General features: G+C 58.9%; 3 protein-coding genes across 12 annotated transcripts; all 3 read left to right on the top strand.

Moving 5' to 3' along the window:
- Nucleotides 1-108: 108 nt before the first annotated feature.
- ZNF581 (zinc finger protein 581) lies at nt 109-2,595 on the top strand. Its single transcript, XM_043598242.1, has 2 exons — nt 109-298; nt 1,086-2,595. Exon 2 carries the CDS (start codon nt 1,105-1,107, stop codon nt 1,699-1,701), a length of 597 nt encoding a protein of 198 aa, XP_043454177.1. The 5' UTR covers nt 109-298; nt 1,086-1,104; the 3' UTR covers nt 1,702-2,595.
- Nucleotides 2,596-2,987: 392 nt separating this feature from the next.
- CCDC106 (coiled-coil domain containing 106) lies at nt 2,988-7,750 on the top strand. Of its 9 annotated transcripts, none has more exons than XM_043598237.1 (6): nt 2,988-3,253; nt 4,594-4,669; nt 4,817-4,924; nt 5,019-5,195; nt 6,270-6,482; nt 6,857-7,750. In XM_043598237.1, exons 2-6 carry the CDS (start codon nt 4,639-4,641, stop codon nt 7,171-7,173), a joined length of 846 nt encoding a protein of 281 aa, XP_043454172.1. In that variant the 5' UTR covers nt 2,988-3,253; nt 4,594-4,638; the 3' UTR covers nt 7,174-7,750. The 9 variants fall into 9 exon arrangements, with proteins under 9 accessions (XP_043454172.1, XP_043454168.1, XP_043454167.1 ...); XM_043598233.1 differs by lacking the exon at nt 2,988-3,253 and adding an exon at nt 3,632-3,937; XM_043598239.1 differs by lacking the exon at nt 2,988-3,253 and adding an exon at nt 3,682-3,937 and having other exon boundaries at nt 5,021-5,195; nt 6,376-6,482.
- Nucleotides 7,751-9,109: 1,359 nt separating this feature from the next.
- Nucleotides 9,110-25,712, top strand: U2AF2 (U2 small nuclear RNA auxiliary factor 2). Of its 2 annotated transcripts, none has more exons than XM_043598231.1 (12): nt 9,110-9,431; nt 13,035-13,170; nt 13,920-13,964; nt 14,237-14,340; nt 14,629-14,780; nt 16,076-16,192; nt 16,337-16,475; nt 20,932-21,011; nt 21,094-21,216; nt 21,528-21,614; nt 21,844-22,092; nt 24,955-25,712. In XM_043598231.1, the coding sequence occupies exons 1-12, from the start codon at nt 9,383-9,385 to the stop codon at nt 25,087-25,089; spliced, it is 1,416 nt and encodes a 471-aa protein (XP_043454166.1). In that variant the 5' UTR covers nt 9,110-9,382; the 3' UTR covers nt 25,090-25,712. The 2 variants fall into 2 exon arrangements, with proteins under 2 accessions (XP_043454166.1, XP_043454165.1); XM_043598230.1 differs by having other exon boundaries at nt 21,528-21,626.
- The last annotated feature ends 77 nt before the right edge of the window (nt 25,713-25,789 follow it).

Genomic DNA, 25,789 nt, shown 5'->3' with positions numbered 1-25,789 from the left:
GTGTGGAGGGGCGGCGGGTGGGCGGCAGGGTGGGAGGGGGCGGCCCGGACCGTTAGCACCCGGGAACCTTCCTCTCGGCGTGTGTTTCTGGCCGGATCCGTTTCCCGAAGGCCCAGGCGCCCCGCCCCCACCTTCCTCCCCTGGACCCTCTTCTCTGGGCCCCGGTCCTCTCTCCTGTTACCGGTGCTACCAGCTCCCGGGGGACACCCAGAGGCGCCCGCCCCGCCATCACTTGCGACCACCGGGATAGCCCGGGGCCGTTCCGGAGTCGCCCGGACCCGAGAGGCTGCTGCACCGGGTACGGGGGCCGGGAGGCGGGAGGGAGCAGGGAGCGGGCCGCGGAGAGGGGCGGGGCCAGGAGCGGGGACCTGTGCGCCGAACGGGGCGGGGCCGCCGCGGGGGCTCGGGAGGGCATGGCCGCGAGCTCGCCGAGAAAGGCTCGGAGGCCGGGCCGCGGGTCGGGGGTGGAGCCCTAGAGAGCGCTGGGATCTAGAGAGAACGGGGGGGGGGGGGGGGGGGGGAGGCAGTGGATGGGCGTGGACTGGAGAGAATCTGCCGGTAGCCGAGCTAGGAAGGGGGGCTCAGGGGTGTCCAGGGAGGTTGTTGGACGGTGGGTCAGGACCTGGGGGCCTTAGAGCTTAGGCGAATACAGAATGGGTAGAAAACACTCCTGGGCGGAGTGATAGGATGGGCTAACACCCAGACCTGGGTGAGGAGCGTAGAGAAGGAGAGACCTGCAGGTCTACGGGGTGGGGGGCGGGGGGGGGGGTAGTAGAGAAGCCCTGCTGGTGGCCAGAGTAGAGGGGCACCTAGTGACCGGAGGAGGGTACGACTAGTTAGAGCGAGGACCTGCTTGTGCCTGTGTTTACAGTGGGTGATGGAACAGGACAGAAGAGGCTTTCCTACGACGGAGACGGTAGAAGGTTCACAGAAGGTCGTAGAGTCCAGGGCAGAAGGACTGGAGAAGTGACGGAGGTTGGGGGGTGCAGAAGTTCTGGGCAGGGCACACAGAAGGTGAAGGAACGGAGCTGGTGCCCCTGAGCTTCCCTCGTCTGTGTTATCTCATCCTCTCTCCCGTCCCCCAGGCCTCAGCCACCCCTCCGGATGCTGGTGTTGCCGTCGCCCCCCTGCCCGCAGCCCCTGGCGCTTCCCTCCGCAGAGGCCATGGAGGCCCCTCCTTCTCGGACAGGCAGGTCCCCAGAGCCCGGACCTTCCTCCTCCACAGGACCTCCCCAGCCTTCCTCCCCTCCGAGGCCCAACCACTACCTGCTTATTGACACCCAGGGCATCCCGTACACCGTGCTGGTGGACCAGGAGTCTGAGAGAGAGCCCGGGGCAGATGGGGCTTCAGCTCAGAAAAAGTGCTACAGCTGCCCTGTGTGCTCCCGGGTCTTCGAGTACATGTCATACCTGCAGCGACACAGCATCACCCACTCGGAGGTGAAGCCCTTCGAGTGTGACACCTGTGGGAAGGCATTCAAGCGGGCCAGCCACCTGGCTCGGCACCACTCCATTCACCGGGCTGGTGGCGGGCGACCCCATGGCTGCCCGCTCTGCCCTCGACGCTTCCGTGAGGCCGGTGAGCTGGCCCAGCACAGCCGGGTCCACTCGGGGGAGCGCCCGTTTCAGTGCCCACACTGCCCGCGCCGATTTATGGAGCAGAACACCCTGCAGAAGCACACTCGGTGGAAGCATCCATGAGCTGGGCTGCCGGGTTCCCCAGGTGCCATGGGGTTCTGGGGGGAGCCCGGACTCTTGTGGCCCTCAGACACGTGGCCAGTGCAGAAGGCTGGGTTGCAGCCCTGGACACAGACACAGACACACTTCCTGCAAAGGCCAAGCCCTGCCTGAAGGAGGAGCCCCTGAGTAGCCTTTGGATACTTTGGAGATAAAGGTGGAAAGGAGACCTTACCTTCCTAGGGTGGAGCCTCAGGCTGAGCCTGACCAGGTGCCCAGGAGACAGTGCTATGTGTGAAAATCCTCCAGCCTGAAAATCGTGGTTGGGAGCCATCAAGCATCTGCACCAGCTTCCTGACGCCCCCTTGTTGATGCTGGGGGAAGGGGCCCCAGACCTGCCTTGCACCCCCCAGCCAGGACTTGAGACTGGACACCCAATAAACACCTTTCCCATTTTGAGCACTTGAGATTTGTTTTTGGGCACAGCGGTTTGGCCTGCCTGCTGCCCAGCAGGGAGACTCAGCAAGTGCCTGGCCCACCTCTTCTTGGGCAGAAGAACAAATCGGCCATGTCTACTCTCCGGAGAGGGAAAGAGCTTCCCACTGACCTCAAATAACACTAACAGTGCCCTGGATCTTGAGCGTCGCCTGTGGCCAGGTGCTGGGCTGAGCATTTCACCTGGGTCATCCCGAGTGCATCCGCACAGTGCTTGGCTTGGCTGGCTGGGGATGGGAAGGTTGGCCTTCTGCACTGGGATCAGTCCTAGCTTGACCCCTCACAAAGGGTGTCATCTAGGTAGAGTGTTGTTAAACCTTTTTTTCCTTAAAGCTAGGATCTCCTGTAAGAAACACATTTTATATGGCAACCCAGTAAACATACACAAAATATATGTTCAACAAAAGTTCAGCAGTACTTAAATTTCTGCCACATGCAATTAACTTTTTTCCTTTTTGCTAATTCCATTCTACTATATTGAATTCCCTGCCCATGAACCTGTAGTTTGCAAAATACCTATCTAGGGCAGGTAACTCCCCCTGGACGTTTTGACCCAGGCTACAGTTTATCTATGATGTGAAGCAGGTAGGAGAGGAGTGTGGCCACAGCTTTCTAAATGGTGCAGACCTTTAAATTCTCCTTCTGCAAGGTTACAGCCCTGCTCTCATAGAGCTGGCCAAAATTCCAGTAGCAAAAAAAAAAAAAAAAAAAAAAAAAAAAAAAAAAAGAGAGAAAAAGGAAATGAAAAGCCCAGTAGCAACTGGTGACTGGGAGGAGAGGCTGGGAGCCGAATAAACATCTGCCTTCTTAATGAATTTTCTTTGCGCGTCTGTTTTGTGCCAGGCACTGTGCTGGGCCTCATTTCTTCTTCCGACCTCTTTTTGGGTGGAAGAACAAATTAGCCATCTCCACTCCCCAGAGAGGGAAAGAGCCTCCCACTGTCTGACCTCAAATAACACTAACAGCGCCCCGCTGTTGGGCCTAGACTATGGCCAGGCGCTGGGCTGAGCGTTTTGCCAGCACCGTATCAGTACATCCTCACAACGAACCTAAAAGGGATCATAATCTCCCCACTTTGCAGGTGAGTAAACTGAGTGGGGCTTGGGGGAGGAGCGGCCAAGATTGGGTGGGAATGTTCCAAAACCAGCTCGTAATCACTACCACAGGGCTGGTGGTGGTGGTGTTCCAGATCCCCGCCCCCCTCCTCCCGGCCTGGGAACCGTGTGGTCGGGGTGTAATGGTGGTGCACACACGGTGGGTGAAGTGGCGGGTTGCGGGGATCCATATGGCCAGTTCCCAGGGTTTCCTTTAAAAGGATTCTCCCGGCAATTCAACTTTCCTGGTTGTCTCCTTCCCTTTCCCGGGCCCCACTCTGTGCGTCGCCATCCACTCCGGGGACCCCCGGAGCCTGCTGCTCTCCAGGAATTGGGAGTTTCTTGACGTTCCCTGCCTAGGCTTCGCGGAGGGCGGGGTAGCGCGACAAGGGGCCGTCGCGCAAGTGCAGCCCGGGCCTTTGCCGCAAACGGCGGGCCTCACCTGGGGCCGGAGACTCCCGCAGAAGCGCAACGACCCGCGGACCGAGCGAGCGCCGGCGTCCCTGCCCGCCCCTCCGACTCGCCACCCCGCCCCTACACTCGGGGCCTCTGCCGCCCCGCCCGCGGCGGGTGGGCGCTTCCCTCCACTCCCCGCGACACTTTGCAGACGCTCCCCGGCGCCGGGCATGGGCGCCGCCGCCGTCGGTCCCCTGGCCGGATTCCGCGCGCGGGTGGGTGAGCGCGGGGCCTGGCCCCTCCGACCCCGGGCACCTGCGGGCGGGGGGATGGTGGCCACATCAGCACCCGCGGCCTAGCGCATCTCCCGCTGGGACCCCCTGGCAACATCGCTCCCCCTCCCACCCGGGGGACAAAGGGCGGGGGCGGGGGCGCATCCCCACGCGTGACCTTCCCCCGCACTGCGCACGCGCCCCGCCCCCTCCACCACGGGGGAGGGGCCCTGTTCGCCCACACGAGTGCGGGGGAGGGGCGTGGGAAGGCGCTCGCGTGGGCCAGACCCCCACCCTATGCCTGGAAGTTGGGGCACGGTCTCCTCCCCCCCGCACCTCTCGCCTCTTTTGGTCCCGAGGTGACCCGTGATGAGGGTCCGACCCATTCGGGCCAGGATGTGTCCGCTCTGTCGACCCCGCGGGGAACCCACTCCTCCTTCCCTCAGTAGCCCGGGGTCTGGGTCCCCAGCCCCCTCATTCCCTGGGAGCCCTGGAGTTTGAAATCCCGGGTGTCCCCGCTCGGTCCTGAGGGTATGGGTCCCCTCCTCCCTCAGACCCAGGAGTCCCAGCCTTCAGCACCCCCATTTCCCCAGCCCTAAGGAGTTGGGCCCCACCTCCCGCGGGATGTCCCTCCATCTGTGGCTGCCGTTTCTGTCCAGTGCCCCTGAGGCGCTTAGCTGCCCGGGTCCGCCGGAGGTCGCGCCATGAATGACCGAAACAGCCGGAGGAGGACACGTGAGGAAGCTGGGACCCTGCCCCGACCCTGGTCCCACTGCTGCCCTACCCATCCCTGCCCTTTCCTCCCCAGGGCTGCTGTGGTTGGGGGCTGGTCCGAGGCGCCTGGGGCCTTCCCTGGGGTGACCCCTGGCCTCTCCCCTCCAGTGAAGAAAGACGATGAGGCCTTCGAGATCTCCATCCCCTTCGATGAGACGCCCCACCTAGACCCACAGATCTTTTACAGTCTGAGCCCCTCTCGGGGAAACTTCGAGGGTGAGCTGGGGGGCAGGCTCGGAGGGACCCCAGGCAGCTGGGGTGCAGGGCCCTTGAGGCCTGGGGTGTGACCAAGCCTCCCCGCTGTCCCTAGAGCCTCCGGAAGCCGCGTCCCCGACTGTGGCCCTGATGAATGGGGTCAGGGCCCAGCTGCATATGGCCCTGGAAAGGAACTCCTGGCTACAGAAACGCATCGAGGACCTGGAGGAAGAGAGGGATTTCTTGCGTTGTCAGCTGGACAAGTTTATCTCATCTGCCCGCATGGATGCAGGTGAGGCGCCTGATGATCTAGTCCCTTGGCCCATACCCAGGCCCTGACACCCAGCTCCGGCCCTTCCTGGGGATATGGGACCCTCCTCACCTACACCCTTCCTTTTGGTGGCCCAGTGGGGACCTGGCATCGTTATCTCCTTCTTACTTCATGGTGGTCTCCAGGACCCCAAGCCCAGCTTCCTTCATGCTTGATTCCTGCTTCTGCTGATGGGCAAGACCCTGTGGCCATCCCTTGCCCCAGATAGTCAGGGCTTTCCTTTCCCAAAATTTAGCTCCTCTTCTTGGAGAGTACAACTTCTGTTCTTTTCCTCATGATGTTCAGCTCCTGACTGGCTTCCTCGCAGGACCCCGTATTCCCCTGTGATTCACACCTGACACTTTGGGCAAGGGGTCTGGTCCCCCCCCCCCCCCCCCAACACCTGTGTTATTGAGGATCTCTCTGGTTTGGAACTCCCTGTGGCCTGGGTTGCTGATGGGAACCTATCCAGGATGTTTGGCCCAAGGGCCTCTGAATTTTCTTGGTGAGAGCCCCAATACCGGATGTCCCCCCAGCCCACCTTGTGGTGGTGGCCCCTGCATCAGAGCCTCAGATGCTCACACTGTCCAGGTGAAGGTGGGTGCCTGACTTTCCCAGCGCACTAGACCCAGAGCCTGGGATTTCTCTCAGGGTCTGAAACCTCTTCCCCAACCAGGGTCTTGCTTCTTGGATTTCTAGTCTACTCTTCTGGAGGTCCCACAGAGACTCTCCTGAGGTCCTGTCTTGGTCCTCTCAGCTCCTCCTCCAGACTTCTTGCTGTCAAGTTGGAGTCAGAGGAGCATGAACCCATGCCCCACTCAAGATCTCTGCCCCCAAATCCAACCGCCTGCATTGTACTCAGCCATCTTGGTGGAGACTGCAACATCTATATGCACTGTCTCTTTGGGGATTCCAGCCCTGGTTGAGGTCCCCCCTCTCCTGTGGACCTGTGTGTGGTGTGACATCTGTCTCCACCTTGCAGATGGACTTCCTGCCTCCTCTCCCCTGTTCTGGAAGTTCATGTGTATGTGTCCCTCTCTCTCTACCTCTCTCCAGAGGACCACTGCCGGGTGAAGCCTGGGCCCAGGCGGGCTGAAGGGGATGGCCGGGGTGGGGCTGGGGGTGAGGCCTCAGACCCTGAGTCTGCGGCCTCCTCGCTCAGCGGAGCATCTGAAGAAGGCAGTGCCGTGGAGAGGAAGAGGCAGAAGCAGAAGGGAAGTGCTGGCCGGAGGCGCTTCGGGAAGCCCAAGGCCCGGGAGAGGCAGCGGGGTGAGCAAGGAGCAGGGATGGGGGGAGGGGCCTGCTGTGATGCCCCAGGAGGCCCTCCCTTCTCCCCTAGCCTGGTTGTCCCAGCCTGCCCGTGGGGTCCTGCTCTGCGGTCCCTCCTCACCGGCTTTGCCTCCTGGGGTCACCCTGCCCTGAGCCTCAGGCTCCTCATCAGTAACATGGGGAGGGGAGAAGGCTCCTCCTTTTCCCTGGTGCCACTGTCTCACCATGGCTCCCAGCTGCTCCTTGTCCTGATTCCCATTTTGTTCTGCAGTTCTTCCTGTATTGGGCTCCCCATCTGCCCTTGCCCCATCTGCCTCCTGTGTCCGCCTCTGTCCCTCTCATGTCTGTCTCTGTGCCCCGGCCCGGCCCTGCAGTAAAGGATGCAGACGGTGTCCTTTGCCGATACAAGAAGATCCTGGGCACCTTCCAGAAGCTGAAGAGCATGTCTCGGGCCTTCGAGCACCACCGAGTAGATCGCAACACGGTGGCGCTGACCACACCCATCGCAGAGCTTCTCATCGTAGCGCCGGAGAAGCTGGCTGAGGTGGGCGAGTTCGACCCCTCCAAGGAGCGCCTGCTCGAGTACTCGCGCCGCTGCTTCCTGGCCCTGGACGACGAAACCCTTAAGAAGGTGCAGGCCCTCAAGAAGAGCAAGCTGCTGCTTCCCATCACCTACCGCTTCAAGCGGTGATTCTGCCCCACCTGGCCCGGGACACGCCCTTCGGCCCCCACGTCCCTCCCTCCTCTGCCCCTCCTGGCAGTGGCAAGCGTGTGCATGAGTGGTGTGCTCCTCCAGAGGGCCTGGGGGGTGGGCGGCGTGTTTCTGCGTTCGCCTCCCCTCGTCCTGCAGATCCCCACTCCTGCCCCGGGTCCCTTGTATATAGATCTGACTCCCTCCTTGCCTCTCACGTTCCTAGCATCCTCCCCTTCCTCTGCATCCCCTGGGGAGGAGTTCCAGTTAGCCAGTCTCCCAAGAGCTACTGTCCAGGGGGTCGGTGTCTGCGCTTTCCTGAACGTGGGCACTCCTCCCCCGTGAGCTGCACCGTCCTGCCCTCACCGGGCCCTTCCTCGTGGAGGAGGGGGTGGGAGGACTGCGAGACTCTCTGCGGGGCCGGGCCCTGTACATACCCCGTGTCAACCCTCAGCCCCGAGGAGAGGCTGGCCCACTCTGCCAGGAGCTCCCCATCCACATCCCGGACTGCCCCGAGTCTACGTGAGAAAGAATTATTCAGAGAATTTAAATTAAAGAGAGAAGATAAAATTTGGAATAAAGGAGGCCCGGTCTCTTCTTGGAGGGGGTGGCCGTTGCCTCGGAGACCGTGACGGGGGCTCCGGGGAGCTCAGAGGAGCGGGCGGTCAGGCAGGAACCCGGAGGTTGGGGAGACAGGGTGTAATTAGCACCCCCGGAGGGAGGGCCGGGAGGAGCAAAAGCAGCTGTGCCCCAGGGAACTTGGAGGGGCAGAGCTCGGGAAGGGAGGCGTCAACACCACCCGCGGGCCTATCTCGACTAGAGGCGCTGGGGCAGGAGACGTGGACTCAATGACCGCTGGCAGGAGCGACCGCAGAAGGGGGAAACTGCACATCCGGGCGGAGGCTCCTGCGTCCGCCCGCCAGGAGGCGGTGGTGCTAGATTACTGCTTTCCGGAAGTGCCCCCTACGTTGCCTGCTGCGCCTGCGCTGCGGGAGGGGGCAAGTGCGCTGACGCGGTTGCCACAGCAACCAGGAGCGAGCGGCTTTGCTTAACGGTCTGGAGTTCGGTACCCTTCTCGGAGGAAGGGAAAGCCTCGCGCACGCGTGCTAGGGGCTCTGGAACCCACTTGCCTCCCGGAACAGTGAGAAACCTCGCCTCAGACTGATGTCTACGCAGGCGCAGAAGGCCATCTCGCTCCCCTCCTCTTCCACCTGCGCAGGCGCACAAAGCCGCGCTGGCAACCTCCGCAGCGGCCGCGCGCACCCTTCACCTCGCTGGCAGCTTTTGTCTCGCGCAACCTTCTGAGGCCCTCCGCGAGATCGGTCCTTCTTTTCCTCCACTCTCCCCACCCGGAGAGCCAGGTGCAGAGAGCCGGGACTCCGCCCTTTTTCTGTATCCCTTCTCCTGACCAACCTCGCTTCTGTCCTCCCTCCCTTTTCTCTTCCCGAAGCCGGAAGGAGCCGAAGCGCCGCCGGAAAAAACCGAGGCTGTCTCCCGGGAGTGAGGCCTTCCCGAAGTGGTGGCGGAAGGAGCCGAAGTTCTCCGGCCGGGGAGGAGCGAGTGAGTGCAGTGTCCGGAAAGAGCCGAACCTTGGCATCGGATTTAATCCTCTGGCTGGGTCCGAGAGCGAGTGCTGGAAATCTACAGAGAGTGCAGAAGTTCCGCACGGTTAGGATTGATTGTTGGAAGTAGCTCGATAGGGTCAGCGGAGAAGAGCGGGGGAAATCTGCTGGAGCAGCCAAAGACTGGGACGGTTTGAATTGTCGGAAGAAGCCGAACCCTTGGGGTGGGGGGGCTGGGCGCAGAGGAACGCGCGGACCTACGGAAACACCCGAACGTTGAGGAGCTAGTTTCCGAAAAGTTACGATAGCCTGGGAAGCCGGTGAAATCCTCGCTTCGGGTGTTTCCGGAATCAGCCGAAGCAGCCGCTCCCGATTTCTTCTACGGTCCGGAAATAGCCGACGCTATTTGGAGCCAGGCTCGGGCAGGGGGGAGGGACACCTCGTGGGCGGGCGGGCGGGCGGGGTGAGGGGCGGAGCCGGGGCGGGGCGGGGCGGGCGGCCCGGGCTTGATTAGGTAGGAGGCGGCGGAGCGCCGGCGGCGGCCGGAAGTAGCCGAAGCGAGCGGCGGAAGTAGCCGAAGCGGCCAGAGCGGGCGGGCGGCAAGGCGAGGCCAGAGCTGCACAGGGCCCTTACGCGGCCGCCTCAGCATGTCGGACTTCGACGAGTTCGAGCGGCAGCTCAACGAAAATAAGCAAGGTGAGGGCGCTGGGGGCACGGGGCGGCGGGCGGGGCGGCTCCGGGCCTCTCTCCGTGTCCCCCGCCATTTTCCCCCCCTCTCTTCCCCCTCCTTTCAGGGCCGCGCTGCGCACCCCCCACCGCTCCGTGGCGCGCGCCTGGTTCACGTGACCACCCGGCGTGCCGCCGCGCGCGGGAGGGGAGGGGAGGAGAGAGGAGGGGGCGGCGGGCGCGGGTCCTGGACGCATGCGCGGCGCGCGCCGTTCTACACCCCACGTGGTCCGCGGCGGAGGCGGCGCGGACCCGCCGGGTGTTCCCTCGCGGACTCCCCATTCTCTTTTCTTTTCCGTTCCTTTTTTTTTTTTTTTTAAACTGAAAGATTACAGGTATCAGATCCCGCAAAGCCTCCTTTCTTTCCCGCTGCCCCGGCACTTCCGCTTCCGGTCGGGCCAGCGGCCCGGGTCTCCACGCCCCCTTTGTTCCAAAATGGCGGTTGCTAACCCCCTTCACGTGGGCCCCGGCTGGGTCCCCGCCTGGGTATCGGCAAGCGTGACGCGGTGTGGCTCGTGAGAGAGGACACGCGTGTGTCCTTCCGACATGGGACTTCTGGGAGTCCCGATGGTCGCGGGGTGCTTGCGTCTTGTTCCCTCCCAGCTAGAGAGCGGCCCCCGTGTCCGGTCCAGTCTCAGGGCACAGATTAAGCCTCCTAAATCTGGTCGCCGTGGAGATGAGGACGGGGGACGTTACCCCGGGTGGTACCGAGTTAGCAAGGCGTGGGGTCGTGCTGGTGCGAAGCAGCACAGGGGCTGCAAGAACGTCTGGACGACGACAGTCGTTAGGCGCTGCAAAAATTCGTCCTGTCTTTAGGTCGTTTTGAGAGCGAAGGTGGGGGGCTTGAGGCAGAAGCTGCCCGCGTTGGGAGGCCTGAACGGGGGGCGCAGCGAACCCTGTCCAGAAGTCGGTCGGGGGTGGCTGGCCTAGGAGACAGCGTCTGGGGAGAGCGCACATGGGGTGTCTGTTTCTACGTGATGTGGGCTTTGGAGTTGGGCGTTCCTGGGTTCGGACACCTCCTTTGTTGCCCAGCAGCTGTGCTGCCTCCGTATTTCTGTGTTAGTCTCGTCGGGGTTTGTACGTTGACTCTTTGTTTTGTCACTGCGATTTTGGAATTAACGAGGATGGTAGTAACAATCCTTGATAGTTAAACTCTGGGTGCTTGTCAAGTGCCAGGCACTTTGTTAAGCCCTTTGTAGTTTTTCTAAGTGGATCCTTGTAATCGCCATGTGATGCTGATGATTCCCTTCCTTTTGCAGACGAGAAAAGTGGCTCAAAGAGTTTAAACACTTCTCCCAGGTTTCAGCTGGTGAGAGGCAGAGCTGAGGTTAAATGGGGGTAACGTGTACGAACGTGTGGCGTGTGGCTTGGCACGCGTGAAGTGCCTAGTAAGTGACGCCTCTTCTATTGTGAAAACGTCTTTAGTGTAATACTGAGGACAGAGGCGTGTCTTCACTCTCCTAACTGGCACCGTCAGAGAAAGGTGTTTTTCAGATGTTTTCTTCCAGGTGCTCACTTGGGGTAGGTACAACCTTTGTCTAAGGAAAGGTTGGGTTGTTTTTCCGGGGTTTTATACACGTTGGTAAGGCAAAAAGCTGAAACCCTCCTGAGTCTGACTGACTGCGAGGCCAAGTTGCAGTAGGCCGGGCTGCCAGGTGGAGCTGATTGAGTTCTTCCACGAGGTGCTGGCGCGTGTGCTGCCTGGGTTCTCCCTGGGTGTCCCCACTGGCACTGGGAGGCCACGCTCGCAGCCCTGGCGTGTCCCCTGGGTTAGTGGAGCTGTTCCCACAATGTGCCCACAGCATTTTGAGCGGCGAAGCTCCTTTTCTCGTGTTGGAGGCAGGAAACTGTCCACGTGTTGCCTTGCCTGTGGATCTTTGTCTTTGTGGGCCGGCCTCTGAGCTTCAGCCCCTGCCTATGTGTGCCGCACCTGTGTCTCCAGGGCATTAAGTTCCTTGTCTGATCTCAGCCGCCACCCCTGCAGGCATCACCATTTCCTGTTGGTCCCTCTGCCTGCTTGTCTGCTTCAGAGCCTCAGCCGCAGGAAAAGTGCTTGGGGCTCACACCCTGCTCCTCTTACAAGCGTGAAGCCAGCGGTCCAAGGCCACAGCTCCTCCCTGTGCCCAGTGCCAGGCCTCCGTGTTTGTCTTCTACTTCGTGTTGCTTCCAGTCTTTTTTTTTTTTTTACTTCTTTAGTTTTCAAGGAGATAATGATGTTGTCGTTAGTGGTTCTAGGCAGACCCTAGTGAGTTCTGCCTGCTTTGTGTTAAGATGTGTGCCCAGGTGTTGATAACTGTACTTGCTGATGTTACGTTGTTCACATTCAGGCTTCACTCTTCTGTTGCTTTTTGGCCACAGGCAAGTTACACGAGCTCCTTGTGCCTCATTTTTCCTATTGAGCGGCCACAGTGTTTTCTCAAAGCAGTGGTGAGGATCGAGAGCAAGTGGGACTAAGTACGGAGCCTGCTCTCAGGAGCATTCTGGTGTTTGCTGCTGTGTTTTCTTCTGAGGTGCTTGGAAGGAGCACCTTTCCTGAGTGGTTCAGGAATTGAGACTCAATCTACAGGAAGTTCACATTTAATTGTCTGAAGAAGCGTATAGTATAAAGTAGTACGGGTGAGGCCAAAGTCCACTTTAACGCCCTGTCCTTATTGCCTCTTCCTTTTTCTGTCCCTGGACATGGGTAGTTGGGGAGTCCGGGGTGTCTTTGAACTAAGGGTGAGGAAATACACTGTGACAGGGCCTGCACCTCCTTCCCAGGTGAGAGGTCTGTTGAGCAGAGGTGTCTGGTTTTACAGGCAAGGCTGTGCTCTGTTCTAGGCGCCACCCGAAAAGTATGAGCCAACTGGGGGCTGGACCCTGGTTTCTCTTGTACTGGCTTTGAGGGACGATGGGCAGGTAGGGGTGGTTTGGGATGCCAGCCTGCGAGGGGCAGTGGGCCGGAGTGGGCTGGGCACACTCCTCCTGGCACCTCCTCTTTAGCCCAAATTCAGGAAGGGGCACCTCCCTAGAAGAGGGACTCTTGTATTCTTCACCTGGTTGGGAAGGGACTGTTGGGTGTCTTGGCTTTCTGGGGCTATCAGATCTCTGTCTGGTGCCTGGGGCCTGATGGTGGGGCTGTGGGTGCCAGCTGGTTGAGGAGGTCTTTCCTGAGGGGTCGCCAGTTTCCTTCATTCAGGAAAACATCATTGGGTCTCTTGATTCCCCAGCCTCTAGCCCTGCCCCTCTCAGGGACGACCCTGGGGTCAGGCCCCTCAGCCCTCGAGGGGGACCAGGAGCCAGCCTCCTCTGTCTTCTCTGGCTCCCCAGCTCCTCCTGAGCGTCCTCAGGTATCTTACACCCCGGGGGCATTTCCAGGCCCTCTCCCCTCAGGTAACCAGCTCCCGTCCCCTTGGTCCCCTAAGGTCCCTGGATTCGCTTGTGGACCCAGGAAGCCTGCTATCTCCCCTCCTCCATCGAATCCCTTCCCCTTGGGGGTGGCCTCCCTGGGGCTTGGGGCATAGCCACCAGTGAGCGGGTGGGCTGGGCCGTGTCCTCCCTCAGCTCAGTCTCCTCCCCCTCCCCCTGGCCCAGAGAGAGACAAGGAGAACCGACACCGGAAGCGTAGTCACAGCCGCTCTCGAAGCCGGGACCGCAAGCGCCGGAGCCGGAGCCGCGACCGGCGCAACCGGGACCAGCGCAGCGCCTCCCGGGACAGGCGGCGGCGAAGGTACCAGGGCTGGGGGACCCCTGGCTGGGCACAGGCGGGGGTGAGCCAGCGTGGGTGTAGGGTGTCCCTGCACGTGGACCTGGTGTGCCTGGGCCTCTGTGGCTCTTCTCTGTGTCTGGGGGAGGGCTCTGGGGCTTGTCTGTCTTGAGTTCAGTTGTTTCTAGAGTTTAGTTTCTGATGGGTCGGTGGGGGCAGTAGGTTCTTGGAGGTGAGTCTAGCGTCAGGGCATCGACTATTTCCTTCTTCGTGAGGGCTGCCCCAGCCCGTCTCCTAGGGTTCCTTCCTTTTTTGCCCTCTGCTGTCTTTCTGTGGTTCTCTCGGGATGGTCTTCTGAGGCCTGTGCTCTGCCTTCTGAGAACAGGGAGTTCTTGGGGGGGGGGGGGCAGCGTCTCCCCCCCGCCCCCCACCTTTAGCTGCCTTCTGCTCTTCTAATGCCTTTTCCCTTCCCAGGGTCCCCTGTTTGTTCTCTGTCCCCTTAGGTGAGGAAGGGTGGGCAGGTGAAGTTGTGCTTCGTTCCATCTCAGTTTCTCCAAGTAGAAAGTGGTCTGTGTGGCCCTTCTCGCATAGTTCCTCTTTCCTGGGATGGGGGGGTTGGGGGGAATGGTAGGGCCGAGGGGGCCTGCTTGTTGCTTGTTCACCTCGGCCCTGCCCCCAGCCCTGGGGCTCGGAGCCCTTGGGGAGGTGTGGCGTGTGGGGAAGACAAGGGTCCCCAGTCACCCCTCCCCATACCTTTCCCTCCCACCCCCCAGCAAACCTTTGACCAGAGGCGCTAAAGAGGAGCACGGTGGATTGATGTGAGCTTCTCTTCCTGCCCCTTCCACTCTGACGTCCCCTCCCTTTGCCCTCTCCCCCCTGCACCCTGCCCTGTCCTTGTCCAGCCCTGGCCCAAGCACTGCCTTGAGACCGGCACCTCCCCCAGGCCTGGGCGTGGCCCTGACCCAGATCCTCTCCCTTCTGGAGAGTGCTGCACTGCTGGTGGGGGGCTGGGGGGCCTGGGGGGGCTCACAGGCCCACCTTTGGTCAGACTGAGGTTGTCCTGCCCCACTCTCCCCTCCCGCCCTCCCAGTCGCTCCCCCCGCCACGAAAAGAAGAAGAAGGTCCGTAAATACTGGGATGTACCGCCACCTGGCTTTGAGCACATCACCCCCATGCAGTACAAGGCCATGCAAGGTGGGCTGGGGCCGCCGCCTCCTTACTTTAACTTGCTGGGTGGTTGAGGGAACAGACCCTGTTCTTGGTGGGTGGGGTGGTGAGGGACGATGAGGTTCGTGCCCTGGGCTCTCTGGCTTCTGCCTTTCTGAAGCCTCCCGTGGAGTAGGTGCTGGGGGCCTGGATGAGGCCTCGGTGGGACTGGTCCATGTGGAGCCGCCCTCCCAGGTGTGCGGTGGTCCCTGAACGGGGTGGGGGATGTAGGGGATTGCCCTGTTGCCATCTAATCCTGTTGTTCTCCTCTTGAAGCCGCGGGTCAGATTCCAGCCACCGCCCTTCTTCCCACCATGACCCCTGACGGCCTGGCTGTGACCCCGACGCCGGTGCCCGTGGTCGGGAGCCAGATGACCAGACAGGCCCGGCGTCTCTACGTGGGCAACATCCCCTTTGGCATCACTGAGGTACTGCCCGCCCCCTGCCTTTTCCCTGCCCCTACCCTCTCCCCGATTCCCCTACCCATTCCTCCCCTCCCCCCCTTCCCTCCCCCTACCTGCACGGGTCAGATTCTGCTCCTGCAAGGCCCCCCGGCCCCCTCCCAGATGGACCGATGGAGTTGAGCCAGCCAGGGGCCGGGCTGGGGGTGGCCCTCTCCCTCCCTCCTCTTCCCCTCTCCCGTCTCCCCTCTCCCAACCTCCTCCAGCAACCCAGGGATCAAGCACACACATAACGAACCTACGAAAATCCACGAGTCCGTTTCGAGAGAGACAGAGAGGGAGACTCGCACGCGCGCATACACACACACACACACACACACACACACACACACAGACGCACGTTCCCCTCGGTTTTCTCTGACACGTCTCTGGTTCTCTGCCGCCTGTTCCCATCCTCTCCCCACGTCCCTCCCATGGTCGCTGCTCTTTTGTTTTTGATGGCCCTGACCTCCCCTACCTTCCCCACCGCTCCTCTCCCCTCCCCCTCTCCCCAACCCCTTCCCATGGCACCCCGAGAATCCCGAGATCAAAGAGTTGTTTCCATTTCTCTTTAAAGTGAAATATTGTGGGGCTGAGATCCCTCGTAGCAACAAAAAGTTTGCTACCGTCGTCGAAGGCAAGTAAGGTCCATTCTGACTTTCTCAACCTGCACTTTGCTACGTTTGATAAAGCAGCCCCCGGACTCCAGGGCCAGATCCCGCCACATCACTCTTTTCTCCTCCCCTCCCGCCCGCCCTCCCACCCTTGCCCTCCTCTCCTCCACCTTCCCTGTCCCTTCACTCCTCTTTTTCTCTGACTTGGTGCTCTGTGTCCCTGCTGGGTTTTTCTTTCTTGCTTTCCTACTGCTTTCTTCTTGTCGCTATTGGACGGTTTTTTTTTGTTTGTTTTTTTTTTTACGTTTCGTTTTCTGTTCTATCTCGTGCTTTTTACTCTCTTTTTGTTGTCATTGTCTCCCTGCACTTTTCTTGAATGACGTCTCTTCTCTGGTTGGGGCCCCTGTGGCCTGCCCCACGCTCCTGGCCTCTGGCTGTCTCTTGCTTCTGCCTCCTTCCTCCCTGTTCTCCCATTTTTCTACTGCTTCTGTTCCTACTATTGGTCTCTCTGCCCCCATCTCTATTTCACTGTTCCCTCCCTTCTTCCACCCTTCCCCACCCCCTCCCTTCCCCTCACCCCCAAACCCGTCTGTGTCTCCCTCTCTCACCCTCCCCTCCTCTCTCCACCTCCCTTCCCCCGCCCCCCCCTGTCTCCTATTCCCTCTGCAGGAGGCCATGATGGATTTCTTCAACGCCCAGATGCGCCTTGGGGGGCTGACCCAGGCCCCTGGCAACCCCGTCTTGGCTGTGCAGATTAACCAGGACAAGAACTTTGCTTTCTTGGAGGTGAGCTGGGTGCACGGTGGGCTCAGGGAAGTGTGTGTTCCTCCTGGTCCCTGTGGCTCTGTAGCAGCTCTTGTTTGCCCTAGGCCCTTTTGCAGGCTGTTGTCTGCTGGGTTCCCTGACCCTCACCACCCGCTTCTCTTGCAGTTTCGTTCCGTGGATGAGACCACCCAGGCCATGGCTTTTGATGGCATCATCTTCCAAGGCCAGTCGCTGAAGATCCGCAGGCCTCACGACTACCAGCCCCTGCCTGGCATGTCGGAGAACCCCTCTGTCTACGTGCCTGGTGAGTGGGGGACTCGTCCGCCCTTCTCTCCCCAACCCAGCCAGAGCTGCTTGGGAAGTGGTGTGAGTGCTTCTCATCCATTTCCCCAAACCTTTAGAGCTTGGTGTCCTCCCTGCTTGAGGATGCACAGCTCATAAGTGGCAGAGCCAGGGTCGTGGGAGGTGTCGAGGGAGGTGAGGGGCTTGCAGCCTGCCTGTCATTCCTTTTCTGGGACCTGGGAAGTCAGTGTGAGCACAAGCAGGTCAGCGGTTTGCAATTGAGTTCCCAGTGTGAGGTCGGCATCTGGGTGTTCCCTCCTATTTTGGTCCTAGTTTCTCTTCAGTCTCGTGCTCCGGGCCGTGCCCCATAGCTGTGTCCGGTCCTGGTCAGTAGAGAGCACGACAGACCTGGGGCCAGCAAGCTTATTCTGCAGAGGGTCGGAGAGTGGATGTTTTTGGTTTCGTGAGCCGTACGTTTTGGTCACGACTGTTCTGTGGCGATGGTGTAGTCTGCACGCAGCCTCCTGTGATACCTAATCGAACGGGCCTGGCTGTGCGCCACATCCTTTATCAGTTACGCTCGGCAACCTTTTGGTTTCATAAAATACCCACGGGTCCTGCAGTAGCGGGAAGTACAGAAACAGACAGCAGGCCTGACTCGACCTCCAGGCTGTTTGCGGGCCCCTGTGGGCAGATGGGTGTAAGAGAGGGTTGGGGCCTCTGTGGGAGTGTTGTGGGCTTGGGGGAGCCAGTTCTGTCGTCTCAGGCCCTGGAGTTCTCCCAGGAAAGGTGGGTGAGCACTGGTGCTCTGGGTGGGGAGCAAGTAAGCAGCTGGCCGAGGCTTTGCACCGAAGGACACCTTTTAGAAATTGAGTCCACCCTTGGCAGAGTCAGGGACGTGGAGTCCCAGGGAGGCTGGCAGGCGCCTCAGGACTGGAGGCTGGTTCCCCAGCTTGTCTCCAGTGTCTTCCGCTGTAATAATTTGGTAAATTCAGTGGATTTCTTTAATTCTTTCAAGAAACGACACGTGACACATGCTGACACACTCTAAATGCACAGCCTGATGACCTTCTTTTTGTGCACGCATCTGTGGGACCGTTTCCCAGGTGGAGCTATGGAATATTGTTTTTTGTTAAGTAGATTCAGGATGTTATATTTTTCTAACCGGTTGCTGCTGCCTGCTGCGTCAGGCTCTGCCCCAAGTGGGCTGTGGATCATGTTAATATTTGTGACAGCCCTATAGTAAGTACATGGTCAGCAGGTGACAGGTAGGAGGCCACACGTAGCTTTGTTTGTTTCTTTAAAGTGGGCTCCTGGGGCACCTGGGTGGCTCAGTCGGTTGAGCATCTAACTTTGGCTCAGGTCATGATCTCACGGTCCGTGAGTTCGAGCCCCACGTTGGGCTCTGTGCAGAGCCTGGAGCCTGCTTTGGATTCTGTGTCTCTTTCTCTGCCCCTCCCCAACTCACGCTCTGTCTTTATCAAAAAAAATGAATAAATACTAACAAGGAAAAAAAAAATTTTTAAGTGGGCTTCAAACCCAACGTGGAGCACAAACTCATGCACCTGAAATCAAGAGGCACATGCTCTACCAACTGAGCTAGCCAGGTGCCCCCTGCCTGTTTTTTGACGATTTATTGGCACATAGCCCAGCCCACTCATTGCTTATTATCTGTGTTTTTGTGTTGGAGTGGCCAAGTTGGGTGACAGAAATCCTGTGTCAGGACTGTGTGACAGACTGAAAATATTTGCCGCCTGGTTTTTCATTGAAAGGTTTGCCTGCTGCCATTGTGGAGACTGTGAGCCCGTCTCAGAAGGCCAGCAAGGCAAGGGCATGATTAGTGGTCTCCCAGGGGACCTGGCTTGTGTCCAGAGTCGTCACTCTGCCATCTTCTTGTGCTGCCTTCTGCACGTGTCCTTCACCCTGTGGGAGTGGACATCTCCCATATAGGGACAGCGGCTCGGGGTGGTCTTCCCCTTGATGGAGGGGCTGTTGCTGTGATTAAACAGCTGAAGGGTCACTCGTGGATCTTCTCACATGAGGTTTGCCTGTCCAGAGGGGCCTGGGCGGGTAGTGGGATGTCGCAGGAAGTGTGAATCTGTCTTCAGGTTAAGCATCCTCCGCTCGGGCTTTTTCCATGGTGAAGTTCACGTTTTGATCTTTGCTTTTCAGAAAAAGTAAGTCAATCTTAGTATAAAGAGGCTAAAGGGGAAAGTGTTTGATAAAGTTCAGGTGTTTGTGGTTGGAAGAGAAACAATTCAGGAACCTGGAAAGTGACTTCCTTGTCTTGATGGAATTGTGTTGACTTGAAAGTAAATATGCATCACCTGGAGTCATGAAACCTTAAATTCGTTCCCACCAAAGTCAGGCCCAGCTGTTCAGTGCTGATGTGGGGGTCCTGACTGTCCTTTAAGATAAGGGGGGAGGCAGGGAGAGCCAGAGCTGTCTTTGGAGGCAGGAAAGCACAGAACCCTTTGAGTTTGTGAATTTAGTTTGGCCCTCCACACCTTCCCGCTGCCAGGCTTTGTGCTTGGTGCTCTCCCCCACTGGACTCCTGCCAGTGGGGCTTCACCTCTGCGCCTGCTCCCTCAGCAGGGCCCTGCTCTGCCAGGCTCTGTGGTTAGCACATGTAGCAGGGTCCCTCTGCTGAGGAGGAAGTGCACGAGAAAGGATTGCTTGGTCGTTGGGGGTACAGCATGGCCTTTGGGAGGAGGTGAGGCTTCAAGATTGAGGATGAGAGGGGAGTGCCCCGTGGCCCCTCTGAGGGAAGAGGTTGTGTGATCAGGGAGGAGCCTGCCCATTGTGTTGGGAGGGGATTTTGCCGAGGGCTTGATTTTGGGCACCAGGACTGGCCTGGGCTCCCAGTTTGCATCACCCTCGCGTGAGTCCTTTTGCCCAGCTTCAGAACTATTGTCCACACGGGGTCTGCAGCCACTGGGGCCTTGGCATCTCGCTGGTCCTGGCCAGCCTTGCCTCAGGCCCCGTTTTAGGTGTGGGCCTTGTGAGTCATTCTCTGTTGTAGGTGTGAGGTTTCTCCCTGGTTCACAGATGAGAACACTGAGGCTCAGGGAGGCTCACTTGGGGCTGCATCCTGGGTTTGAGCCTCCGTCCCTGATGCCCTCGGCACTGTGTGCTTCCCCGGGGTGCCTGGCACAGCCTGGGCCTGATGGCTGAGGCGCCCCTGGCTCTGGCACTGCCCTGTTGGGGTGATGAGACTCCTTCCCGTGTGCTTGTCTGCCGTCGGTCAGAGCGGTGGTGCCTGTGTAGGCAAAGCCCGTAGCTTGCTGAGAGCTACCTGTGGGGTCGTGATTGATGGGGGCGGGGGGCGGGTGCTTGGAGGCCCCTCTTTCTGTCTGGGCGACTGCAGGGGACTAATTCCTTCCTGTGCCTTAGTCTGTTGCGTCTTGCTGCGATACGGCTTTGGAGAGCATCAAGGCATCGGGTTTCACGAGTTTGATGTGCAGGGCCTGGCCTGTGGCCTCTGCTTATCCTTCGGACACCCTGGTGGTGCTCGGCTGTGGTGGTCAGAGTGGCTGGGGTGGTGGGAGAGGGCACACCCTGCTTTGGGTCTGAGGCCCCCCTGTCCCTCCCCAGGTCAGGAGGAAGTGGGGCGCAGCCACTTGGTGCGGACTGCAGAGGAGGGCCAGGTCATGCAGCCATTGAGGGAGGGTCTGGACTTGGAAAGTCAGGAACCGGTCAGGCTGGGTGGGTGGTGTTTCCCTTCCTTCGAGCCCTGGGTAGCTCACACCTGATGGGAGCCTCTGGGAGGTGTTAGGACCCTGGGCTGAGCCACCTGGCAGGCCCCTGAATCCAAAGACGAGTGGAGACGGTAGGGTTGGGGTAGACGCAGAGTGGTCGTTAAAGGCACTCTGCTGGTGTGACTGCACTGTGACAGCCCTCCTGGGCTCCAGGGTCTGGGTACTGAGTGAACTGGGCACGTCCCTGCCCTCGTGGACCCTGGACCCTGAGCAGCAGGCCTCTCCGAGGCACTCCCTGGTCTGCTGTGTGTGACAGTGCCGGGCTGTTGTAGTCGTGAAATGTGCAGGACCACAGAGGAAGGGACCGAGGGTCAGCCCGAGACCTGAGCTAGACATCGGGTGGTAGGGAAGGGGGTGGAGCTGTGGCCTGAGAGATGTGGAAGGGGGGTGGGTGTGCCCGTGGGATGAGCGCAGACATGACCTGCCGTGGTTGGCGGGTTTGGGACATGAGCTTGCGTCTTTGGGGCTCCCACCGGGGCTGTCTGCCGTCGTGCCGCCATGCGCCCCAAGGAGAGCTGCTGTTGGGGCGCTCGGAGGCTGGGCAGGTTTGGGAGACCCGTTTCTGTCAGCTGTGGCTGGGCTGCTATGCCTGGGGTAAGCTTGTGGATGGCGGGATGTGGGCCTGTTGTCACCACAGCAGGCGTAATGGGCCTGTCCCTGTGTGCTGGGTAAAGCTCCTGCCTTGGGGACCAAAGCCTACTTACTCCCGTTTTCCCCCAGGAGTTGTGTCCACCGTGGTCCCGGACTCTGCCCACAAGCTGTTCATCGGGGGCTTACCCAATTACCTGAATGATGACCAGGTAGACCCCTCGCCTCCTCCTGACTGCTCCCCTCCCAGCCTTTACCCAAACCAGCCCTGACAGAGTTGCGGCCCTGTCTCAGGTAAAAGAGCTGCTGACATCGTTCGGGCCTCTCAAGGCCTTCAACCTGGTCAAGGACAGTGCCACGGGGCTCTCCAAGGGCTATGCCTTCTGTGAGTACGTGGACATCAACGTTACAGATCAGGTGAGCCCCGGGCCCCTGGTGCTGCTGCGTCCGTCCTTGCCCTGCACCTTGCTCTGTGTCCACACTGGTCTCCCCTCCTCTGGATGGGCGGGAGGAGGCCGGCCTGCAGTGGGGCCCTGCGTGGGGGACTTGAGCCCTTTCCCTCGGTTCTGGCTCTTTCCAAGCTCTGACCCCTTTGCCTTCCCCTCTCCCCCACCAATGCCCGGCTCTGGGGTATTGGGGCTTGTGGGGAGGTGTCAAGCTCCTGGCCCCTAACCCGCACCTCTTCGCCGCACCCCCCCCCCCCCCCACCCCTCGCCCTTCAAACACAGGCCATCGCAGGGCTGAACGGGATGCAGCTGGGGGATAAGAAACTGCTCGTGCAGAGGGCAAGTGTGGGAGCCAAGAATGCCACGCTGGTGAGCCCCCCGGCACGTCATTTTCCATTGGCTAGAGGGACACCTGGGGGTGGGGTGGGGTGGGGTGGGTGGGGCTGGGAGGAGGTCCTTCTAAGTCTTTGGCTCTGGCTTTTTGGTGGTGCTGAGTGGGCACCTGAGCCTTACAGGGGCAGGGCCTGGTTTTCCCTGGGTAGGCCTCTGGGCAGCTGGTGTGGCCTTGGCTGTGACTGCTCTGCCCTTTGCCCCACAGAGCACCATCAACCAGACCCCCGTGACCCTGCAAGTGCCAGGCCTGATGAGCTCCCAGGTGCAGATGGGCGGCCACCCGACTGAGGTCCTGTGCCTCATGAACATGGTGCTGCCTGAGGAGCTGCTGGACGACGAGGAGTACGAGGAGATTGTGGAGGACGTGCGGGATGAGTGCAGCAAGTATGGGCTCGTCAAGTCCATTGAGATCCCCCGGCCTGTGGATGGCGTCGAGGTGCCCGGCTGTGGAAAGGTGCGTGCGTGTGTGTGCGTGTGCATGCGTGCGTGCGTGCCCACCCTTCCCCTCACCTTTCCCCGCATGGTGTGGTGTCCCCAGGGAGTGTGGCCCCGCAACTGTCATAGCTTCGGTCTGTCTCATGACCTCTCGCAAGTGGTTTGGTCTTGTCTGTGCAGTGGGGAGAAAAGTGCTGACCATTGGTCTCAATGGCAGCAAGCACGCTTGTGTCTCCTGGGTGCCAGGTACTCACTAAGCTTCCCTGTGCGACTCTGGACTCCCACAGCAGCCTTCTGGGCCCTACCTCAGAGGACACAGGCCATACAGTCACATTTCCCAGCCCACTGAGGCATGTCACTTCTGGCCCCCTGCCAGGAGTCTGCACCTTCCGCTCTCCTTGGGAGGCATGAAAGGGGGGGTGACTTAGGTTCATCCAGCCACTCACCTAGTGATTCAGGCTTTAGCTGGCCAAGTCCTGGGGCCAGCCTTGTCAGACAACATATCTGCCACCTTAGGTGGTACCTGGGAAGGGAGGAGGAGTGCTCTGGATGCAGTGTTGAGATTGGAGGCCAAGAGGCAGTATTAAGCAGGTCCAAGTGACACCAGGTTATCCCGGCAGGCAGGTAGGGTCCTGGCCAGGGAGCCCAGTGAGCATAGATCTCCTGGTATCTTTGGGGACAGTGACCAGGCAGCCTGAGCAGAATAAAGCAGATGGGATTGGGGGCTGAGACCCAGGGTGGCAAATCAGCCCCAGAGGAATGTTGGGTGTTTTCTGCAGTGAGCAGGAAGCCTTTGAAAGGTCCCAACTGTGGTCTGTGGCCTGGCACATGGAGACGGTTCGTTAGAATAAGGTAGGGGTGGCCAGGGATTACAGAGCCGGTACCTCCTCTACCCTGCAGGGCTGGACTCCGCAGCCTGGGAATTTGGAGGGGGCAGAGGGGATAGTGGTAAGATCTCTGGAGCTTTGGCAACTAACAGCTTGTGATCAGCTTGGTGAAAGATGGTGATCAGGCGGACGGAGAGAAATAAGTTCATGGATTTGAGAAACACATTACCTGTAAATGCCCACTGATTTGAGTTATGCTGCAGGGGGAAGAGGAGTCCAGTAAAATGCTCAGACTTGTGGCTTTGGTGATTGGGTGGAACTGGCAGGTGAGAAGGAAGCGAGAGAGTTGAGCAGGTTTGTGGGGGAGGGGGTCAGTGTCGATGGGCAGGTTGACACCTCAGCAGAGATGTGTAGGAAGCCGTGAGCAGGACAGAGCTGCGTCCCAGGCATGAGGTCTGATAGAAGTGTAGGTGTCGTCAACATACTGACCCCTGTTTTGGTGTCAGCTGGATGAACTTGCCAGGAAGCAGTGGAAAGAGCATCGGGGGCCAAGGGACGACAGGGCTTGGGTGAGGGGAGGGGGCGGATGGGCATTATGTCCTCTCCCGTTTTCCTGCCCAGTCCTCACTGTGTGGCAGAAACACCCACTCCCCGCATGTCCTTTGCAGTCAGTGCTATGACAGATGCTGGAATGGAGGCTGGCTCTTGAGGGGCGGAGTAAATACTTGTGGGAAGGATGAATGGGAAGACCTGGCTGGTCTCTGGGATCATCCTGCCTCTTTTGTTTTGAAACTTTTCATTCTTTTCAAACATTTATAAGAGTAGAGTCATCGTAGTGGTGTATTACAGTACATCATTTAAGTTGTATTGAGCATACATAGCAGCGTTGTGATGCCCCATCACCCAGCTTCAGGTTATCCATATCTAGTCATTCTTAGTTTCTATATTTAGCTTCCCAGTTTCCCTTTTTTTTCCTAAAATAATTTAAAGCAGATTTCCAAATTTTACCTGTAACAAACAAGGGCGTTTCTGTAATATCTGAACTTATTAATATTTGGGGCCTGGTAAAACTTGCTTTGGCTTTTGTGCTGTGTGTGTGCTTTTTGGATGTTAAGCTCCATTCCCAGCCTCCACCCAGTAAATGGAAGCACCTCCTAGATGGTAGCATCGGATCCCCCTTTGTGACCACCAAAAACGTCTCCAGACATTGCAGAATGTCGCCTGGGGACACACAAGCTGGTTTTGAGAAGTGCTGCTCTAAACGTTTTAACAGATCATTTCTAAAAAAAAAATCTTAATGAAGCTACAATACTGTTATTACAGTAACAAAATTATCCTGAGGATGTATTTAAGTTTGTGTTCAGATTTCCTTTATGTTTCAAAAGACTTTTTATATTGTTTAAGGATCCAAACAAGGATTCATGCCATTTTGTTTAATAAAACTTTATCGAAATTTATCAGTTCTACATAATTGTCTCTGCCCCCCCTCCCCCAGCCATTTTGTTGAAGCAGTAGGTCAGATTTGTATTAACAGAATCCCGTATTGAGCATTAGGCTGGTATTATCCTCTCCCTCCCTCCACTTCCTGTAAACTGGTGGTTTAAACAAGATGACAAACTTCATTGGGTCAAATATCTGGGATTTTTTTTTTTTTTTTTAATCACCTTGGGTTTGAATCTTAATTTCTGAGCTTCCCTTCATCTGTCCTCTGGGGAGAACATGGCCCTTGGGGGGAGCTTGGGGAGCACCCGGCACAATGCCCGGTACAGGGAAGACATTCCACACAAGTGACCTCTTTCCTTGCTGAGCGTGCAGGTGTCCCATGTGACTCTTGACTCTAGCTCCCCTCTGTTCTTCCTCACTCTGCATGCCTCTTTGATCCTGGGGTTCTGCAGGACGTTGGCCAAATGCTCCCAAACCTGTAGCGAGGCCCTCTCCCTCTTGTGGAGTTCTGGGTTTTGGGTAGATGCTGGCTGGTTGCTCTGACTGAGCCAGTTTGTCCTTGGAGGCTGAAAGGCCACCTTGCCTTCACAACCCGTCTCTTATCCCCGCAGATCTTCGTGGAGTTCACCTCTGTGTTTGACTGCCAGAAAGCCATGCAGGGCCTGACGGGTCGCAAGTTCGCCAACAGAGTGGTTGTCACAAAATACTGTGACCCCGACTCTTACCACCGCCGGGACTTCTGGTAGAGGTGGAGGGGGAGGGTGGGGGAAGGGCTGGCTGGGGGCTGCTCCCCCTCCCACCCCCCCTCTTTTCTCCCTCTGAAGAAGATGGGCAGAGGAGTGACAGCCGAATGACAGCCGGCAGCAACTGGAATGGCAGCAATTAGGGTGGGGTGGGGGTTGGGGTGGGGAGGGGAATTGGGGAAGTGCGCGCACAGGCCCACACAGACACATGCACCCAGACACAGAGGGAAGGGGTCGGGATGGGGAGGGGGTGCACAGCAGGGCGGGGTAGGACCCCCAGAGCCCCTCCCCAAAACAGCCTCTCCTCCCTTTTACCCTCTTTCTCCCCTTCCCCACCGTAGAAACATAGTGTGTTTATATTTTATGGCCAAACTATTTTGAATTTTGTTGTCCGACCCCCAGAGCCCCGCCTTCTCCCTTTCCAGGACCACAGCTCCCGTCCTCTTGGCCTCTGGTCCTCTCCCTGGTGCCCGCCCTCCCCGGTTTCTTACGTAGTTGATTCTCTTCTCCTTAGTCTTCCCCGACCTGTGCCCCAGCCCCGTGGCCCCGTCCCTCTCCTCTCTGTGGCAGTTTCATATTTGCTAAGACGAATTTGCTCATTAAACATTTTGTTGTATTTTACTTTACGGAGCTGCTCTGTGTCCGGTGTGTGTACCCCGTGCCCCCACCCCGGTCATTGGCCCTAGGCTGCGGGCGCCTGGCT

The sequence above is a fragment of the Prionailurus bengalensis genome, chromosome E2, assembly GCF_016509475.1.
Source record: "Prionailurus bengalensis isolate Pbe53 chromosome E2, Fcat_Pben_1.1_paternal_pri, whole genome shotgun sequence".
Lineage (NCBI taxonomy): Eukaryota > Metazoa > Chordata > Mammalia > Carnivora > Felidae > Prionailurus > Prionailurus bengalensis.
Note: the sequence above shows the minus strand (reverse complement) of the source record. Positions and strands in the feature narration are given on the sequence as shown.

Excerpts from the sequence above, each read along its gene's own strand:
- ZNF581 (XM_043598242.1), top strand. The coding sequence starts at position 1,105 with ATGCTGGTGTTGCCGTCGCCCCCCTGCCCGCAGCCCCTGGCGCTTCCC.
- CCDC106 (XM_043598232.1), top strand. The coding sequence starts at position 4,639 with ATGAATGACCGAAACAGCCGGAGGAGGACACGTGAGGAAGCTGGGACC. Across the intron at positions 4,925-5,018 it reads CTCTCGGGGAAACTTCGAGG|AGCCTCCGGAAGCCGCGTCC; the intron begins GTGAGCTGGGGG and ends CGCTGTCCCTAG. Across the intron at positions 5,196-6,269 it reads ATCTGCCCGCATGGATGCAG|AGGACCACTGCCGGGTGAAG; the intron begins GTGAGGCGCCTG and ends ACCTCTCTCCAG.
- U2AF2 (XM_043598230.1), top strand. The coding sequence starts at position 9,383 with ATGTCGGACTTCGACGAGTTCGAGCGGCAGCTCAACGAAAATAAGCAA. Across the intron at positions 16,193-16,336 it reads AGAACTTTGCTTTCTTGGAG|TTTCGTTCCGTGGATGAGAC; the intron begins GTGAGCTGGGTG and ends CTTCTCTTGCAG. Across the intron at positions 21,217-21,527 it reads ACATCAACGTTACAGATCAG|GCCATCGCAGGGCTGAACGG; the intron begins GTGAGCCCCGGG and ends CTTCAAACACAG.